Source organism: Mastigoproctus giganteus, chromosome 4 (assembly GCF_048544385.1).
Source record: "Mastigoproctus giganteus isolate SK-2022 chromosome 4, ASM4854438v1, whole genome shotgun sequence".
In the NCBI taxonomy this organism is placed as follows: domain Eukaryota; kingdom Metazoa; phylum Arthropoda; class Arachnida; order Uropygi; family Thelyphonidae; genus Mastigoproctus; species Mastigoproctus giganteus.
Genome location: NC_143578.1, coordinates 25,895,585 through 25,917,425, shown reverse-complemented (window position 1 = coordinate 25,917,425; position 21,841 = coordinate 25,895,585). Strand labels below are relative to the sequence as shown.

At 38.0% G+C, this 21,841-nt stretch overlaps 1 protein-coding gene across 1 annotated transcript in view; it reads right to left on the bottom strand.

The window, feature by feature from the left end:
- LOC150086483 (ankyrin repeat domain-containing protein 13C) overlaps positions 1-10,274 on the bottom strand; it is a 144,124-nt gene extending 133,850 nt beyond the window's left edge. The window contains exon 1 of the mRNA XM_090371423.1: positions 10,163-10,274. Within this exon, the coding sequence (XP_090227549.1) occupies positions 10,163-10,274 (112 nt within the window). The remainder of the gene's footprint in view (positions 1-10,162) is intronic.
- Between the last annotated feature and the right edge of the window lie 11,567 nt (positions 10,275-21,841).

Genomic DNA, 21,841 nt, shown 5'->3' with positions numbered 1-21,841 from the left:
TAGTGGAATCACTGGTTGAAGTAATGAAGGATCATTTGGAGAGCTATGCAATTATACTGCAATTATAAATTGCATTTGTCAAGGGGTGGTCTTGTCTAACTAATCTTATAGGTTATTATGATGTAGAGATTAAGGAACTGGATGCAAAAAATAATTTTGACATGATATACTTAGATTTCAGGAAGGCTTTTGATACTGTTGCACATAAAAGACTGCTGTACAAACTGAAGCAATGTGACATTAAGGGCAAGTTGCTGCTATAGATAAAGGGATGGTTAAGTGGAAAAGGACAGAGTGGTTATCAATGGGCACTGTTCATGGGCTAATGTTATTAGTGGAGTTCTCCAAGGTTCAATGTTGGGTTTCAATATTTATCAATGATACTGATGAATGTATACCAGACTTAATGTCTAAGTTTGCAGATGATGCAAAGATTGGCAAGGTGGTTAATGACCGTCATCAGTGTGAACTACTCTAACAAGATCTAGGAAAATTGGGTCGATGGGTTGAGAAATGGCAGTCGAAGCTTAACATTGAAAAATGCAAGGTACTGCACATGGGTAACAGTAAACCCAGAATAACGTATCAACTGTGTGGTACTACACTCAGGGTAGTGGAGAATCAAAAATCTGGGGGTAATTGTGGAGTCAGACATGAAATTCTCTGAGCAGTGTAGACATTCTGCTAGGACAGCTCAGGGGCTTTGTCAATGATATACAGAAACTTTGGTAGCAGGGATAAAGAGATAATTATCCCTTTTTATAAGGCCATGGTTAGGCTGCATCTTGAGTAGTGTATACAGGTCTGGAGGCCTCACCTTAGGAAAAATGTAGATCTGGTGGAATGGGTGCAAAGAAGGGCAACCAGATTGGTGAAGGGAACAAAAGGGTACTCTTGCCTAGATAGGCTTCATTTCTGTAAATTGCCACTTCTTGAGAACAGGCACCTGTAGGGAGTCTGATTCAGATGTTTAAAGCCTTGAATGGATTGAGTAAGTTAAATGTTCATGATATTCTCCCACTTGCTTAGACTACACATGAGGGGGCAGAAATTAAAGGATAGTTGATTCATGGAAGATGTTTCCATCTTCTGTTGTGAAAGTGATGGGTTCAATAAATTCAAGGGATAACTGGATAAATTCTTGTAGGGCATGGATGGGCGAATTGTTTTTTCTGCCATGGCCAAACAATTAAGAGACAAATAGTGGCCTACTATGTCAAATGTAGCCACTTCTTACAACTTAGAACAGGTATTCCTTTAAGGATTCCTCCACATATCACTACAAAGTTCCGCCAAAATTTATATATAAAAATTAACAAGATTTCAGCCCAAAATAAAACGTAGACACCCCTATAAATAAGTTTTGGATTTATACCTTAGGGAATGTACATGACAGTGCTCCTTGGTGGTTATTATCTTCAGTGCTGTGCTGTAGTCCTGGGTCAGACCCATGGTAACAATGCACCCCATGAGTCTGACCTAGGAGAACTGAAAGTTACACTATTTAAATACTGTATACAGTCAGTTTCAATCCCAAGATTTATTTCATTTTCCAGGATCATCCACAGTATAAGCAGATACTCCATTAGAACTAAGGATGGAGTATCTGTTTAAGGATGGAGATTCTGTTTAAGCCTGCCAGTTAGGTATTCCATTCTATAGGTTCAAAATCTAAGGAAAATTTAATCAGGAATCCCAACAAAGATTCCCACACTTGATTTTTAATGTGCATAAAAAAAATATATATATATATAACACTCAAAATGATTCCCACATGCCAACCAACACTTAAAAAAAAAACACTAAACATGAGTTGCTGTAAAATTTTACTGGTTTCTTCGTCATACTGCCAATCAGTCATGTTTTCAAGTACTTATAGACAATTTCTATTAATTTTTATTTAATACTTCACACAGAAATGTTAAATTGTATTAATCATGTAAGAACCAAACTGCATCATGTTTGGTCGTAATATCAAATGTTGTACAGACTAGTATTTACGTTATATAAATATAACTATTTTTCTGAAAAAATTTTTTTTTAATCTCTCCACAATGAAAAATTTACAATAAGTAAAATAAACATCAGAGCTGGCATAAAAGCATAATTAATCCATTTGCCTGTTTGGGGTGGAAAGTTCTGAAATTTAAGAGGGCAGAAAATGTTTGTTACATTACCTAATTTTGGAAATGTTTCTGAAAGAAATAGGGAAGAGTAGAAAAGTAATAGTTGTTCAAAGCAGGACAATACGTCACTCCTACCAAGAATATGATAAAATAAATAAAATTTATTACTGTAGCATGCAAAAAAATGAAAACAAATGTCAAGTTTTAATTTTTTCTCTATTTCTGAAAAAAAAAAAAAAAAGAACATATTTTTCGGTTTACAATCTCGAAAAATTGATAAACTGATAGGAAACAATACACTAAACTGGTAATAGAAAAATAACTGTTTTGATAGTGAAATCCATACAAATTCAGATTGGATGAGTTTTCTGATAGTTTTTTATACATGACTTTTAGTTGGAGGTTGGCTGGCTAGAAAATAATCAGAACTTCCAATCTTTGAAAATTTATCCCAATATCATCCTATATATGTTCAAGCAATCCCAATACACACCTTATTTTTAATTGGCTCTATTTATAGCATTCATTTAAAATGGATTATGTTATACAATTTTAAAAAGTTATACATTTTTTCAAAGTACCCAATTTTAAACAATTCTAAAGTTATTAAACAGCCAAGACGAGTTATAGAAAAAGGTTTGCCTCCTTGGAGATTAACATTTAATTTAATTAGTTACCCTGATACAATTTTACATGTGAATGCACATAATTACATCACAAACAACTGAATGGAGAGGATTAAATCAAACTAATTAAATGCTTGCTTGCTTATCAGGTGAGTTGCAACCAGATACTATGCAAAAATAAGAATAACTTATCAGGGAAATTGCAGCCAAATAATAGGCAAGAATAAGAGAAAGCCAAACAAAGATTTGTTCTTCCCACATGGAAAATAATCAGGACTTCTAATCTGAAAAATTTATACCATTATCATCCTATATATGTTCAAAGATTCCCAATAACATCACCTATTTTTAAATTCTTCCCATAATACATTAAGATTTACTGGCAGTTCTGAAACTGCCTACACATGCCCATTTTGTCATCAAAATCAGGTCATGTTGTTCTGTAGAACATTTGATTTGTACCTATTACAAATAATCAAATACAAATATCTTCTAATCATTCATAGTATGGATCACATGCTATGCACAACTCATAGTAAACATGGACTGGAATACTAGAAATTGTATACGTAAAACAGTAGTAGTAATTCATAGCGATTATTACTGATATCCCTGAAGAGCAAAAGCACTTCATTTGTTCTGTCTACATGCCTTTCATTAGCCACTTCTGCCATTGCTAAGACAAGTTGAATTATTCTTTTTAAAATTTTTTCTTCTAAATTTTTCACTGGATGGTTATTTTTACATCACTTTAAGGCCCAGACTGAATATCTAGTTATGGGGTGGAGGAGAAAAAAAAAACAAGCACCAACAAGGGGCATTGGAAAAGTTTATACATTTAAGTACATAACATTTTAACAGTGTTAAAATTTTATGTACTTAAATGTATAACACTTCAAATAGTAACCCACCAAATATCATGCAGTTTCAGTGTTTTTTTTTTTTTTTTTTTAATTACAGGCTCTGAAGTCAAAAGTTTTGTGAATGAGGATAGATAGAAGAAAAAAAAAAAAAAAAAAAAAAAAAAAATCAGTTGCCATGCAATCATCCAATATTTGGGGAAAAAAAGGGACTAATGCCAAAGGCAATTCATGAGGATACGGTTATATCATTGGGGCGGATGCATCTTCCTATTTCTTGGTTAAGAAGTGGACAGTGGAATGAAGGAAGGAGAGCCTGGAAGATGACTTTACTGTGGAAGACCGGACATGAAGTTGACGACAATGTGCATGATTGATTTGGTTATGAGCGATTGACAAGTAGCATTGTTGTTGTTGTCATGAAATTTAACAACACATAGGCTACTAGAGCCATATTGTGTCTTTCTAATGGTTAATAGGAAATGCTAACTTTATTGTAATACCTGTTATATTTTATGGCATATTCCTATGTTATTATGGAAGGCAAACAGTTCTGTTTTATTAGGGTTGTAAGATGTAGATCTTACAAATTAAAGTAGAAATATTTGTTTTGCTAAATTAAATCTAGGTAGGGCAATGGAAAGTGAGGATTAGCATTAACGCCTGAGTATTAATTTAAAGATAGTAAGTATTAAGATTGGGTATTTAGTTTAAATGCAAATAGACTTCTGTAGACTGTCATTTTCAGGAAATACATATGAAGGAAGGTTGTTCCAGAAAACGGCAGTTGAATGAATAAATGAGGAAGATGAAAAGTTGGTTCTGTGAGTTTGAAGTTGGACAGTAAATGGATGTTGGCAGCACGTGTTCGGACTGTTTTGAAAGAGATAGCGGGAATTATAGAAGCCAATTCAGAAGAACGGTGCCCAAAGAAGTATCTGTAGAAGAGGCATGCAGCAGAAACAGTACGTCTATGAGACAGCGAGTGGAAAGACTCTGTTAGAGATGAATCATTATTTAACCTAACTGCACTCTTCTGAATGGAATCAAGAAGCTTGAGAAAGGTTTTCGGGGCACCACCCCAGATGTGGGAACAATATTCCATGACAGGGCAGATTTGTGATTTATACAGAGTGAGCAACTGTTTGGAAGAAAGATAAAGCCGAGAGCGAAAGAGAAAACCAAGTTAAAAAACTTTTAGATGCAGAGGAAGCAATATTTGTAATGTGCTTGTGCCAAGACAGATTAAAAGTCAGGGTAATCCCCAAAAGAGATATATCATTTTGCCTAGAAATCGGAGTGTCACTAAGGATATATCATTTTGCCTAGAACTCGGAGTGGAATAGGAGCAGAAGAACCCTTTTTGCGAGATATAAGACTGAGTTTAAGAAGGTTGAAATCAACTAAGTTGTCTTTGTCCCACTGGAGAATTACCTGAAGATCGGCATTTAAGGAATTGGTAGCAGATTTTCGAGAAGTTGAAGCTGATTGAACAGGGCAAGGTTTCTCAAAATGGAAAGTGGAATGCAATGTGCTATCATTGACAAAACTATGGATAGGATTTTCAGTCAATGGAAGAAGGTCATTAATATACAAGAGGAAAAGAGTGGGGGAAAGAACTGAACCTTGGGGGACACCGGTATTAGTGGAGAAGTTAGATGACAGAGAGCCATCTACCATCACTATCAGTGAGCAATCAGAGAGAAAACTGTATAACCAATTACTAAAAACAGTTGGCAAACCGTAAGATGGAAGCTTGTTTAGAAGACCTTTATGACAATCACAATCAAAAGCCTTTGAGATGTCAAGAGCAACTACTTGTTTCACCGAACCTTTCCACTGAATTAGTCCATAAATGGGTAACATAAGCCAGAACATCACCAGTGGATCGACACTGACGGAATCCATACTGGCGATCGTTGATCAGATGGAAGGTTTCTAGGTATTTTAAGAGTTGGCGGTTAATTGATTTCTCCATTACTTTAGAAAGAGTAGAAGTAATTGCAATGGGACGATAATTGGATGGGAGGGATTGTCACCCTTTTTAGGAACTGGCTGGATATGAGCAAATTTCCAAGCAGAAGGAAAAACACCTTTAGAATAAGAAAGTGAAAAAAGGCGGCAAAGAATAGGAGTAAGTTCAGGAGCACAGGTTTTGAGAACCATCGGGACCTCGAGCTTTCTTAGCATCAAGATTCGTCAAAATCCTTCTGATATCCTTTTGATGGAAGACCACAGGAGGCATTGAATGGAGCGTGTTGGGATTGGTGGGAGGTGTTTTACCAAGATCATTAATACATGAGTTGGAAGAAAAATGGGATGCTAGCAGGTCAGCTTTATCCTTGGCTGAAGTGACAACAGAACCATCTGGTTTGGATAGAGGTGGGAGCAGAGATGGGCAAAAGTTGCAGTCAATAGCTTTGGCAAGGGACCAGAATGCTCGGCTACCATTAGGGCAAGAAGCAAGTTTACTACTCTTAGCCTGTTCAAGCTCTAGTTTGGATTGATTAATAATTGCTTTACAATTGTTGCGAGCTTTGGTGTAGGCAGAAAATGAAACTGGAGAATTAGAAAGAAGCCAATTACAATATGCAACATTCTTCTCTTGAACAGCCTTAGCATATTTGTTGGAAAACCAAGGTTTAGATAAAGGATGAGATTTTAAAGTGGAGTGTGGAATAAAGGATTCCATTCCTGCAAGAATAATTTCACTGACACGATCTGAGCAAACGTTGACATCAGAAGTTTTGAAACAGTAATCAGACCAAGAAAAAGAAATCTCGCAGTTCATCCCTTTTTGCATTCTTGTAATGCCAAACAACACGAAGTTGGGAATAGCCATGGGATAAAGACTCCATTGGAGAAGAGACAATCATCAAGTTGTGATTTGAAGTGCCTAAAGGACCTCTCACTTCGACCATGTACTTAGAAGGGTTGTTTGTGAGAAAAAGTTCAAGCGTGTTGGCTGTATGGTTAGGATTGTCCGGTATTCTTGTAGGTAAATGAACAATCTGTGCAAGGTCATTAGTAATTGCAAAAGCCTCAGCATCTCGACCTGCTGGGTCGGTGTGACTAGAAAACGGAAGCCAGCTGGAGTTGTGAACATTAAAATTACCAAGGAAAATTACCTCACTGTTAGGAAAGTTGGACTGGAGAAAGTCAAAGAGCTCCAAGTGATTAGTGGAGTTGGGAGAATGGTAGAGACAACAGATGAATTTGACAGAATGAGGTAGAGAGATTTTAAGCCAGAGAAGATCAAAGAGAGGAGATTCCAAATTGCCAAGTCTCTGACAGGGAATATCAGAACGGATATATGCACAAGTATCACGTTTGAGGCGAAAGGAATCGTACAGCGAATAATTTTGGCAACTGAGATGAGCAGTATTTGAATCAACTGATAACTGAGATTCTGTCAGAAAAAGTACACGGGGTTTGGCAGACTGCAAGTGGAAATGGACATCATTAAAATTAGAACTGAGACCACGTATATTTGTGGAATGAATTAGGAAGTGCTTGGGAGGTTTAGATCTTTTCACAGATAAGCTTGCTCTATTAGTTTGACAATTCATGGTGTATTCAATAGTAAGAAAAAGTGGGTGGGACATGCTGTATGAAGTAATGAAATTTTTGGATAGGGCGTACACATGGTAATAATATACCCAGATCCTTGACATAGCGTGGCCTCGACAATGCTCCCCGCATACACACTACTCGGACTCCCTGCAGTCACTATCTGGCAGATTAGAGGTAGCAAGATTATACACTAGCTGATCCGGAAGCCTCCTAGAGAGTTACCAATAGGTTCGGTCCGGTGTACTAACTAGCGACCGGTCTGCGAACACCGTTTTAGAGCTGTACCCTCGAAATGTAAGGAACATTAGATCATGCCACGATCATACTGCATGGATCACGCCAGAATCATACTGCATGATGGAAGAGATAGGGAAGAGTTGACGGGAACTTAGGTCTAGAAACTAAACATGGGTTCCACCACTTCAAGCCTCCAATAAGCAAAGTGATGGTATTGCACTGGTTGATGAGAGTCATCTACCACCTAGTACTGCCTTGTAACATAGAGGGGCGGTGTTCCTCCATGTGGTGTGGGCGCCACACCTTGACTCCTGCTTACGTTGTTTCACACCTGGGTGGTCACCCACCATGTACTTGTGCATGGAAGTTATACCCAGGATTACTAACAGTCCCACCATCACGAAGGTGCAAGCAGAGGATTTGGCTGTCACAGATCATCCGGACTTCGCCAAAATTGGGTCCACTTGACTTGAGTGTCACCCGAATATCAGTTCCATCAGCATTTTAGACTCCCAGGTAGCAAGTGCAGATTGTCTGGCATATCAGAGAGAATGTCCGTGACAACCTCAAGTAAAATACAATTGATACAAACTGATGTTAATAATTTGTAAATTGAGAATAGTTGATGAGAGAGATAGTGTAGTGTACTGTAGTGTGGATTACATATGTATATGGAAATTGGTATGCTTGTATGTAATTATTTGTTATTTTTATGTAAATGTTGTCTTTAATGCTCATTAAAGGTTTGTAAATTTTTGTAAATAAATGTCTCTTTAATTTTCTGCTGACACCTGCTTTTCACACCCTAGAATTTGGAATTTTCTGTAAATTGCAATCAGATTTGCGTTTGTGGGGCGGGATTGTGACTTCAGTAGGGTGGAAATGAATTGCAGTTAATAAGATATAATAATATAATTATATAATATTTTATTCACCCCCCTACAGGGTAATCTCCAAGAATCTGCAATAATGTTAGTGAAGACTGTGCATTAGCACATGATTTAAAGCTGTTTCAGTGGATATTGAGAAGGTGAGGACAGTCCACTAATAAATGATGAATAGTCAGTTGTACATGACATGATGTGCATCGAGAAGCACTGTCATTAGTTAATAGATAGAGGTGTGAGAGTCGGGTATGCCCAATTCTTAGCCTTCCTAGAATTATTTCTTCTCGTCTGCTTTTCTGAAAGCTGGAGAGCAATAACTTTGAATCTGGTTTTATTTGGTAAAGTTTGTTTCCTGGATAACCTCTCCAGACTGTTGACCAACTATTGTAACATGCTTTACAGATGATTGGTTTAAAATCGGTATATGGAACTTGAAAAGTCTTTAAAATGTAACTATCTGGTTGTTTGGCTGCAAGATCTGCTTTTTCATTTGCTGTTATCCCAGAATTGTCTGGGAGCCAACAGAATGTCACAATTTGGTTTGACTGATTACATGTAAGTAATTTAGAATGTATTTCTTTTATAGGGTAAGAGGAGTTGGTATTACTGCTTATGGCAGAGACGGCACTGAGCGAGTCAGTGTATATTAAAGCAGATGGGACAAGTAGCAGTTCAGTGCATTGCCAGTGCCTTATGCATCTCATCTGAATGTGTGTATGTTCCCATAACAGCAGAGGTTCTGCTATTATGGGAACACACACATGAAAATGAAAAAGGTATCAGCAGATCAAAAACATACAAGAGTTCTCAAATGAACATTTAAATCAATTTCAAGCAGATCCAGCAAATTTCCTTGCAAAGTTTGTGACCCTGGATAAGATGGGGTCCATTCTCCAAGAATACCAAATGCAAAGTATTGTATATGGGTAGCAGTAAGGCCAGAGTAACATACCAACCTGTGTGATACTACACTGAATATAGTGGAGAATGGAAAAGATCTGGAGGTAATTGTGCAGTCAGCTATGAAGTTTTCTGAGCAGTGCAGACAGGCTGCCAGAGCAGCTCATGGGGTGTTGTCAATGATAAACAGGAATTTTGCTAGCAGGGATAAGGAGTTGATTATCCCCTTTTATTGGTCAGGCCACACCTTGGGTACTGCATACAGGTCTGCAGGCCTCATTTTAAGGGTGCACTTACCAAGAAAGGCTTAAGTTCTGAAAATTGCAGCATCTGGAGACTAGGCACCTGTGAGGTGTATAAGAGCTTGAATGAGTTGAGCCCGCTCAATGCTGAAGGGATTCTTCCTCTTGCTCAGATTATGCACTTGAGGGGGCATAAATCCAAACTGAGGAAAGACAGTTACAGAATAGATGTGTGGAAATTTGCCTTTAGCCAGCAAGCAGTTGATTGGTGGATCAGCAGTTGATCATATGCCGCTACTGATTTGTAACATTTTTCAGTTTTTATTGAAGACATTATTATTATTATTACTATTAGAAAAATCCTCCTCGCTGCTGGGGTTGGTTAAACGATGATATACTTGTACAGATAAAAACAGAAACACGAATGTCATTATTTACATTTCTCAAAGTGTAGCCTGGGATTCAACTCTTACTGAAAAAAGAAACAACAACGGCACGAAATTCTATATACCAGTACTTCGGTATACAGAACGAATTCTATATATAACCAAGTTCAGTGTAAATCACCGTCATATGCTTATCTTGAAATCACTTTGATCTTAATTATTAATTGGAGTAAGTTCCATTCAGCAAAGTACATTACTGTTACATGATGTGTTAGTACTCATATTATTAAACTTTAAGAAACGACAATAAGTAAATCCCACATACCGTGTACGTCTTTCTGTGCAACATCAAGAGTGCGCAATAATCCTGCAACACGTCGAATATCGCCATGAAAAACACTTTCATGTAAAGGATACCGATGAGAAAATTCAGCCATTATACTACTACAGACTAATTTCTGCATAAAAGCGACAACTAGCGGCAAAGTGTTCTGTATTTAGACAGAAGCCACTGTTACAATTGCGTAAAGAATAGGGAAGCCATGCATGTACCATAGCAAGTAAAGAATGCAATCACAGTTATGATTCAGAAATAAAAAATAAAAGTTATGAAATTAGGTATTTATACCCGCTTGTAAAGATAAACCCTGATTTTATCAGAGAACTCTAATAATAAAAGTTTTGTAACAATTCTAGTTTGTTCATTTGCGTATAATGTATATGAGCAAATTATGCCAATATTTTTTTTCTCATATCTTGATTGTTCACCGAATACTCTTAAATTACGAAAACTTGAATAAAAAAGAATAACAATAAATTAAATTCAGTTTATTCTCTGGGAAGACAAGACATAGGAATTTCACATTTCTAAACCTTTCGCGATGGTATGTTACATTTATTTAAAATAACTAAATGCAACAAGGCATAATATGTTAAGAGTAAGAGTTATATATATATATATATATATATAATATCGGTGTAGATACACCATAGCTAACTCTTAAGAAAAAAACTACGATAGTGGTGTAGGCGGCATCATTTCCTCTGTATCTCATATTGTATTCATCTTTCACAACGAGTTGCCATGGTACTGGGTGGGCACCACCATCCAGACGGCACCGTTTCAAAGATATTGGCCTATCATCGGTGGATGGGCAGACACCCTGGTATTGCAGACATGACTACCCAGTTGTGAATATAATCACACAATATGAGAGATGCCAAAAGGTTTATATCCACACCGATATTATATAGTTACATCTATTCTGTTTGTGACTAGCATCACAAATAGAAATATAAACAAAAGATATTTATTAATAGTTAAGGCAATGCTAAGTAATATTTGACAGGTGCTCTCAAAATATTCCAAAATGAGCATTTCAATTTATGTAACAGTTTTGGAAAACACAACAATTATGGCTGAAATGTTATCAGAAGCCCTCAATTTATCATTTTAAATGGAAAACAAAATGAAAAGTTCACCAGGTGCAAACTAATATTTAGTTGAACAGAGGCGGCTCTGGCCTTGCTGACAGCAGCACACCATCGAGGCATTGACAAGATCAATTTCTGAAGATAATCAACTGATAGTTCGTGGTTCCAAACACGAATTATGGTTTCCTGAAGTTCACAAAGAGTCTTTTGTTTCTTTCTGGCAACTGCAAATTCCACACGATTCCAACAGTTCTCTATAGGATTCAGGTCCGGGCTGTTTCCTGGCCAGCTAAGGGTTGTAGTGGACAGTTCTTTCAACCATTTTTTCACCTGTAACAAATGTAAATACATTACTATCGAACCTCTAATGCAGAAATGAAGCTAAAATAACTACAGAAGTGTCTACTCACACTTTTCGCCCGATGACAAGGAGAAGAGTCGTCCTGAAAGATGCAGTTACTTGGCAAGTTGAAATGGTCTCTAATAGTTGGCAGCAATTTGCCTTCCAATATAGCCAGGTATCCATTGGCATTTGCACTCACATATCATTTGGCTGGTAGGGAATTTCACTGTAGACACCATACGGTCTGGATGGTATTCTTTACGTCTACGGCGAATCGTTTGTCTCCCATCATAGTCATGCAGGTTGAATTTCTTCTCAGCCGAGAAAATAACTGACTTACACTGCTCGGGGATCCATTTGACATGCTCATTACACCAAATTAATCGGGCCTTTTTCACTCTTTGTGTGAGGAGGGGTTTCTTCTTAGGACGACGGGCTACAAGTCCATTTTTGAAGAGGCGTTTTCTAACTGTTACTGCACTTGCTACCACTCCTGTGTGTACTTCCCATTCTCTGTTCAGCTCAGACGAAGAAGCCTTACGGTTTTTAAGACATAAGCGCTTCAAAACGCGGCCCTGTTTTGACGTAATGACTCCTTTGCGTCCGGTTCCTTTTTTTCCTATTAACAGAACCAGTGTTCTTGAGTTTGGAAAGAAATCTACTCAGTGTCGACTGATTACAAGACACTCTATAAGCAATATAACTTTAAGAACATCCTTCCTCGCGTAAAGCAACAATAGCACTCTTTCTTCGTGGCGTGAACTGCACGTAACTCACATTTTGATACAAGCAAGGAATGACTGGAACTCTTGAAGAGCGTGCTTATATAGCTGTAACAGCTGATGCGATTTTACGTCATCACATAGGCGTGTCAATCTTATCTGATGCAATCTGTAAGAACTATTGGCATATACTTACGTTATATGGACGACAATTACAATTTTAAGGGCTGATGCACTTTCTTTGAACACCAGTGTAGATAGGTAGTAACATCCACGATGATTTGCACAAGCTAAAAACGGAACTCGCTGTTAAGCATACAACTGTATTAATATTTTAATTTTATTCATCTTTTGTTTTTGTATAGATTGCTGTTTGGAATTCGATAAGATCATTAATAAATAAAAACAAACAAGGAAAGCTATTGTAAAACCTGTTTTAAAAACAGGTTTTACAGTACCTTTCCTTATTTAGTTAATCGGTCTCACACGAGGGTAGCATGTTTTTACTCCGGATACTCGGGTGTTTCCTCTAGTAAACAGAAAATCTACCACAGAATACATGCAATTTACAGACAATATAACACGGAGCAATATGGCCTTAGTCGCTGATGCTCCTAATATAACAACAACATCCTGTTTATTAAAACAGGTTTTCCAATAACTACATTTCTTCAGGAAGACACACAACCATTGGCCGCCCACGTTAGACTTTGTGATATTTTTGGATGGGAGGAAATTATTAGCTATATGGTGCAAGGAAGCCTGAGGCTTATGCTGCACCAACCAAAAAAAAAAAAAAAAAAAATTCTGAATTACCCTGAGAGAGAGAGAGAGAGAGAGAGAGAGAGAGAGAGAAGAATGATGATATCCAGCCATGCCCATACTCACCAGATATGAGTCCCTGGGATTTGATTTGTTTTCATCATCTGTAATATTCATTATAGTATTTTTTTTTTAAAATAAAAACTATAAACACGAAAGATACTAGAAGCTACATACTTAGTTCTTTCGTGGGATGAAGTTTGAGAAGATGAAAGAAGATACTTCAGAACTTTAGACTTGAATTTCCGTAGATTATAAATTTTCAGGAAATGTGTAGGAAAGGAAGTTGTTCCAGAAAACGAAAGTTGAAAGGATAAATGAGGAAGAAGAAAAGTTGATTCTGTGAGTTTGAAGTTTGACAATAAATTGATGTTCACTGGTTGTGGCACGTGCTCAGACTAGTTTCAAAAGGGGAAGGGGAAGTGCGGAAGCCAATTCAGAACAACAGTGATCATAGAATCTGTAGAAAAAGCATGCAGCAGAAATAGAACGCCCATGAAATAGAAAGTGAACAGACTTTTAAGAGATGGTTCACTAATTAACCTAAATGCCCTCTTTTGAATGGAGTCCAGAAAACTAAACTATATTATATTAGGGTCGCCTAATATAATATAGTTTAGGTCACCTGGAAACTAACTTTCAACTACCTGTGTGTATTGTGTCTGTAAATTATGTGTGCATTCTCTGGTCCTTTGCCTGTTTTGCTGTATGAAAAACCCTAGTTTTTCTGGGTAAAAGCCTTGCTATCTACGCCTGGCACTGACTAACTCAGCCATGGAGTGAAAAAAGCCCATTAAAAATTCCTCGCCTCAGGTGTTGGGAGGACGGTGACGATACCACTGGGCAACCCGTTTGAGTTTCCGAAAATTTATTGAATCTCAAACAGTTGTATGCAAACTTTGGTTTTAAGCCTGATATGCCTCCACCAATAAATTTATAAACGAAGTAAACAACAATGGGCACAGAATTTAACTCTGTCCATTAATTACACTCTATGTCTTCTCCCACTCAACCGTCCCTTTTTCCATAGCAACAACTTGTCCTTAATACTACACTGCTCCAATTTGTACAGCAGTATTTTATGCCCAGCAGTATCAAAAGCTTTCCTCAAATCCAAGTATATGATATCAAAATTATATTTTGCATCCAGTTCCTTTGTGACCACATTGTAGTATCCTATCAAATTGGTCAGACAAGATTTCCCCTTAAGCAACCCATGCTGTGTCTAAATGATGATTCTGCATTACTTCTTTAACCAGTGACTATTATTTTCCCTGGAATAGAAGTTAAACTAACGTCTATAATTACACCTGTCACCCTTTGATTCCCCTTTGTGAATTGGGAATATTTTTGCATATCTCCAGACAGCAGGGATCTCCTCTGAATCCAAGGATGCTCTCAAATTATGTCTAAGGGTTTGCTTAGCTCCTTTGCTGCCACCCTTAATATAATTGGACAAAGCTGTGCCAAGGGTGAGGTGAACGAGGCTCTTGCCTCAGATTAAAAGCTGAAAGGGGCGCCAAAAGAAAGATTAAATAATTGTCAATGTTGGCATGATTAATAGTAGGGCGCAATTTTTCATTCTTGCCTCAGGTACTAAAATGGCTTGGCATGGCCCTGTAATTGGATAGATCTCATCCAACCCACGTGCCTTTCTTAAGTTTAACTTCGACAATTTCTCTTTCACTTTCTCTCACTTATCACAAAATCATTTAGCTCCTCGTTAGTGTTACAAATTTATTTTATTCTCTTTTCTAAAGAATTCCTCATGTGTGAATGACATACTGAGTAGATGCAAAATGCTTGCTCAGTTTGTCAACAACCTGAGCAGAGTCAGTTAAACTATTGATATCAAGTGGTTCAATGTGACTCAAACCCTTTCTTCTACTGTTAATATAAAACATAGAAGTCTAGACTGCAGTTCTTTGTACTCTTTGCCAAAGATTTCTTGTAATCTGCCTTAGCTTGCCAACCTCTAACCTCTTTTTTGACTTGATTACAGACTAATTTATATGTACCATAAGATTCTATAACACCTGAAAATTTATATGCATCCCATGTAATTTTCTTCTTTGCCACTTATCTGACATTCATTAGATTTAAGCCTTGAACTATCTCTTTGTTTGTATGTAAAGCCTAGTAGCTTCCATGATTACTTTCCTGAATGCATCCCATTTAGAATTTGTTGTTGGTAACATCATCAGTGAGTCCCACTGCATAGAATTTAAGAACTCTCTGAGGCCACTGTAGTCACTTTTACAAAAGCAAGAGCTTTTTCCTTTATCCTTGACAGTACGTATGCCTTAAAATTAAATTTCACATTAGTACATTGTGATCACTGCCACCCATTGTGCCCTTTACCTGCAGATTATGTGGTGGATTTGCTATTTGCTTGGTGAAAAACCTAAGTGTGGGGTTGGAAAAGCATGCCATCCTCGCCTGAGACTGACTAACTCAGCCACATTGCCATAGACTAATAAAATTTCCTTGCATCGTCGAGGGGATTCGACCTCTATTCTTTTCCATCAGTGTAATGAGGACAAAGTCTGCAAAGTAATTTTTGTATGATACTGGCGGTATCCAGGGTTCCCCCTATATCCGCCGTGTGTTAAGCATTTATTTTGCCAGCAGTAAGTTGAAATTCCTCTAATTTTAAGTTTTAAAATTTTTTTGAAAAGAATAGAAGAATAAGAATAACCTTAATAATAACATAGTTTTATTAAACAGAATTAATAAGATAAGAGAACCTTATGTGCGAACATTAAGTTAGGTTAATTTTAGTTAGATAAGTTAATTTTTTTGAAATAAATTAATTTTAATATAAATTAAAATTAAAATTAAAATTAAAATTAGAGTTGAGGATGAGTTCAACCCTAGTTTTAAGGAAGTTTGCTCTAATTGTGTAATTTAGTGTGAGTTAAGTGTTGTTTTGTGTTGTATGTGGCTGGCTTCTGGCATTTAGCAGCAGGGGGCCGCAGGCAAGAAATGCCCCAACCCCCCGCTCCCATCCCTAGCCACGAGGAGGCAGCCAGATTCTACTTTACTCTAATGAAAAAAAAAAAAAAAAAACACACACACATACCCCCTCGCAGGGCTGAGTCCTGACCTAGGGCAGGGGATGTGTAGTGACTGTTCCTTGCATGTCCACTCCAACAGGGCCCAGCCATCCAGAGTGGACACGCAACAAGTAATGTTCACAGTACATAAACATTTTGAATAATATAGTTATTTGAAGCCTGCACTAGTTAGGACAGGTTCAGCGAGCCCGGCACGGCCCACCGCCAATACCCAAGCCAGGCAAGCATTCTGTTAATATAGTAGCCATTGTGGTCAGAACAGAATGCACCAACAATACCATTAATATACCAGTTATGTTAGGGTTGTTTTTCGCATTCCGGTGGTATTTCTGCTAGTGATGCCCAATGTCAGCGGCCCGGCTGAACAGTGGATTGCCCTGCATCACTGCCGTTACACATAGTAGGATTGAGCATTTGTTATTACAGTAAGCATTCTGTTATGGTATGTGATGCATTCCGCCAACACAATGGCCACTATCATACAATAATCAATAGTAATGTTTAGTATCCTAGTATTTGAGCCATTTTGGCCAACACAGCCATTTACAGTATGACAGGGACCCTCTCACATTCTGGTTTCTCTGCCAGTGATGCATTGTTTCATCAGCCCAGCCAAACAGACCTTAGTATGGTTTTCCCTGCGACACTGCCATTACATAGTAAGTTATCCCTTCCATTAACACAATGGCCACTATCACACATAGATCATATTGTAAGTTAAGCATTCTGTTAGATGTGTTAAGTTGTACATTCTGTTAACACTATGGCCATTATCATATAAAATCATGTGGTGAGGTTAACAGTCTGTTAATTGAGCCATTGTGGCCAAGTTAGCCCTATTCCAGCATGGTAAGGACACTTACATTCTAGAATGTCTGCCAATGATGCACCAATTCAGCAGCCCTGCCAAACAGTCCCTGTCTTGGTTTGCCATGCATCACTGCCTTTACATAGTAACTTATACCTGTTGTTAACAAAAGGGCCACTATCATACAAAACCATATTGTATTGTTAAGTGTTCTGTTACTTGGGCCATTGTGGCCACACAACCAATATAATTATGATGGGGACACTCACACATCTTGGAGTATCTGCCAGTATTGCGCTATTCCTGCATCACTGCCGTTTCATAGTAAGTTATACATTCTATTGACACAATAAGCATTCTGTTAGTTGTAGTAAGTTATACATTTTGTTGACACAGTAGCCACTATCATACCAAATCATATAGCATTGTTAAGCATTCTGTTAATTGAGCCATTGGGGCCAGCACAGCCATGTACTGAATGATATGGACACTCTTACCTTCTGGTATTTCTGCCAATGATGCACTAATTCAGCACCCTGCCCAAAAGTCCTTGGCCTGGTTTGCCATGCAGCACACCCACTACACAGTAAGTTGTACCTTCTGCCAACACATGGCCCTTATCATACAAAACATATTGTAATGGTAATATTCTGTTACTTGAGCCATTGTGGCCAACACAGCCTTGTACAATTATGATAGGGACACTCACACATCTTGGTGTTTCTGTGTTAAGCATTCTGTTAATTGGGCCTTTGTGGCCAGAACAGCCATGTACAGTATGATACAGACACTTACAGTCTGGTATTTCTGCCAATGATGCACTATGTCAGGAGCCCAGCCAATCAGTCCCTGGCATGGTTTGACATGCATCACTGCCATTTACATGGTATTTTGTACCCTCTGTTAATACAAGAGCTATCATCAAACAATGATCACATTGCAATTTTAAGCATTCTGTAACTTGAGCCATTATGGACAACACTGCCATGTACGAGTATGGTAGGGACACTCTCACATTGTGGTTGTTTCTGCCAATGATGCACTATTTCAGCAGACCATCCAAAGAGTCCTTAGCATGGTCTGCCCTGCTTCACTGCCATTCCAAGTCATATATTCTGTTGACACAATAGCCACTGCCATACTATACCAAACCATATGTTAAGCCTTCTGTTATTTCAGCCAATGGGTCCTATACAGCCATATTCAAGTATGGCAGGGACACTCTCACATTCTGGTGTTTCTGCCAATGATGCACTATTTCAGCAGCCCAGCCAATCATTCCTTAGCATGGTTTGCCCTGTAACACTGGCATTACTTAGTAAGTGTAATGAGGACAGTGATTATACCAACTGTGCTGCACTTGGTGGCTCTTATTATTTTTATTTTGGTTATTGGATTTCAGGAGCATTATTGACTAAAGGCCATATTGCTCCATATATACCGTCTGTAAATTGCATGTATTGTGTTTGCTGCACGAAAAACCAGTTCCTGGGAGAAGAAACCAAGCTACTTTGCTCGAGACCGACTCAGTCATGTGAAAAAGGCTCATAAAATTACCTCCTATCATCAATGGGATCGAATCCAGGTATATTCCACATGGTGTGGGGAGTACAGCGATTCTACCAACTGTGCTACTCACAAGGGCCAGATGGCTCTTATTGCAATTAAGTTAATGCTGAAATAAGTGCGAGGAAATAACCAAATTTATGGAAACATTTCCGAATTTCTTAAAAAAAAAGAGGGATTTAACTCAGGCAATGTTTTAAGTTGTTGTTATGTTGGTTTTTTAGGAGCATTAGCAACTAAGGCCATATTGCTCCGGTGATATGCGGCGGTCATTCCCTGACCTTTCCACATCCTCAGTATTTGGTAGTCACAGGCTCGAACCCCGGTCTAATCAAGAAGCGTGTGCTACGCACTGTTGTATCTGCCCACCTGGCTATGGAGGGGCCACCATAATGTTTTAATGTTTGATATAAAATAGTGAAGAGTCTGAATGAAGAGTACCTAGTGTGTACCAACACCTAAAAACACTTTAGTTGTCTTGCATTGCAATAGTAAAGCTCTAGAAAAGCAAAAATGCCCAACATCTAGTTTTAAAAGGGGTCATAACTCAGGAAGGAAATTCAAATGGGATATGTCTACAAAAAAAAATGAAAGATGAATTGAAGAAGAAACCATTGTGTTGTCAGCTTCTGAAAATTTTTCTTCTAGAGATCAACATGAATCTTTCTATTGTGCAATTAAACACGATCTCAAAAAGCTAGGGAATGTGCATTGAAAAAGAACTGAAAGAACTGTTATCAATAAAAGGAGACAGCAGTCCAACAGTGAGTGAGGAAAACAAAAATGAGAAGCTTATGGAAACATATGAATCTCATACATGTGAGGAGAGTGAATCCAAAAAATGTGCTATGAGTGTTGATCCAGGTTGGCTTAAAGACTGACCCATGATTATGTAAAGTTGGAGAAAAGAAATCCTGAAGTCACATGTAAGCTAGGTGGACTGGAGCTAAAAGTGGATCAAGATGGAAAAGACTTCAATGTTACAATTCAATCTATGAACTTTTCCAAGTAGTGTAAACAGGCAGTAATCAACACTTTGCATTCTCTGATGGAATGGCCAGAATAGGGAGAAAACTGCCAAGTCAATCCATCCATTGTCAGGTGTCAACAATGCAGACTGGAGGCAGCAGTTAATGGTGTGGGGAGTGATTTTTTAATGCACATTGGGCCAGTGGAGCAACAGTTGGTTGTGACGGGTTATCTGGAAATTACAAGTTATGAAGGGATGTGCTTGGTTATCTGACCAGGCACATTCCTCCATAGGTGTAGTGTATTTATCTGTGAATGGGTTTCTCCATGATAACATAAGTCATAATTCTTGAATTGTACAGAAATGGTTCCAGGAGCATGACAGTGAATTTGGCTTACTGTGGTGGCCTTCCTTGGCACATATTTTCCAATTGAGTACCTGTGGGATTGGGTGGAATGAGCTCCCTGCAGTATAAATCAGAACCATTCAATATGCAGCAACTGTAGGAAGCAATTTAGTCACCATGGACCAGGACCCCTGTAGCATGGTTTTGATACATTGATCAACAAGTCCATGCCATAGTCAATACAGGTTGTGCCAAGGAAGGGAGAACTATTAGTAACAGTAATCCTAGAATAACATACCATTTAGGTGGTGGCAGAGAACAAAAGATCTAGGAGTTATTATAAAGGCTGTTATGAAGTTCTCTAAGCAGTGCAGACAGGCTGCTGGGATAGCTCTTGGGTCTATAAATGATATGCATGAATTTTGTCAGCAGGAGAAGTGCAATGATTTCCTTAGGGAATGGTTAGGTGACAACTTGAGTACTGCATACAGATCAAGAAGCCTCATTTCAGGAAGCATGTGGATCTGTTGGAAAGCATCAGAGAAGACCAACAAAATTAGTCAAAGACAAAAAGTACTCTTAACACTTAGTACTTTTACTAAGAAACACTTCAATTCCGAAAATTTCAGAATCTAAAACTATCAGTCAGTGATGAGACCTGATTGAGGTGTTATTAAATGAATCGAGTAAACTAGATACTGATGGTATCATTACTCTTTCTCAGACAACACTCCTCTGAGCAAGAGGAAGAATTCCGTCAGCATTGAGTTTGCTCAAGCCATTCTAAGCCTTAAACACCTCAATCATATCACCTTGCAGGTGCCTAGTCTCCAGACACTGCAATATGCAGAACTGAAGCCTTTCTTCGTAGGAGCGCCCCTTTGTTTCCCTGACCAATTTTGTTGCTTCTAGCTGCTCTACATCCTTCCTAAAATGAGCCCTCCAGACTGACTGTATGCAGTATCAAGATGTGGCCTAACCATTGCCTTATACACTAGGATAATCACTTCCTTATCCCTGCTAGCAAAATTCAAGTATATTGTTAACAAAGCCTCATGAGCTGACCTGGCAGCCTGCTGAATTATTCCCAGGTCCTTTTTATTTTCCACTACCCTGAGTTTAGTACTACGCAGTTGAGACGTTATTCTGGGATTAATGTACAGTACCTTGCATTTGTCAACGTTTAACTTCGATTGCCATTTCTCAGCCCATCCACCTAATTTCTCTAGATCTTTTTGCAGCAGCATACCTTCATTACTGTCATTAACTTCCCTGCCAATCTTTGTATGATCTGCAAACTTAGACATTAAGCTGATATACCTTCATCAATATCATTAATAAATTCAGAAAACAACAACGGGCCCAGCATTAAACCTTGTGGGACTCCACTAATGTTAGTACACAAAGGGCAGTGACCATTAATAACTACTGTCTCTCTCTCTTCTCCCACTCAACCATTCATTTATCCACAGCAGCAACTTTCCTTTGATGCCACACTGCTCCAATTTGTACAGCAGTTTTTTATGTGCAATAGTATCAAAATCTTTCATGAAATCTAAGTATATGGTATCAAATTTTTTTGATCCTATATACTTATATTTTTTTGACAAGTTCCCTTGTCACTTCATCATAGTATCCAATAAACCTGGTCAGACAAGGCTCCTCTTAGATATAATCAAATTATATCAGATATAATTATTAGTCATAATTATATCTAATTGATTTTTCTTATTTTATTGAATTATTTTCTGTGGGAACGATTTTGTTATGTTGGAGTGGTTGCAGGGTAGATGTGTGCAAATATTTGCTTTCATTTAAGTAAGTAACTGTTGGAATAAACTTACAATTGGTACTGTGGAAGTGGGTCACCTTGCTCCAGTTGCCACTACTATTAAAACTACTCACTACTAGATAGG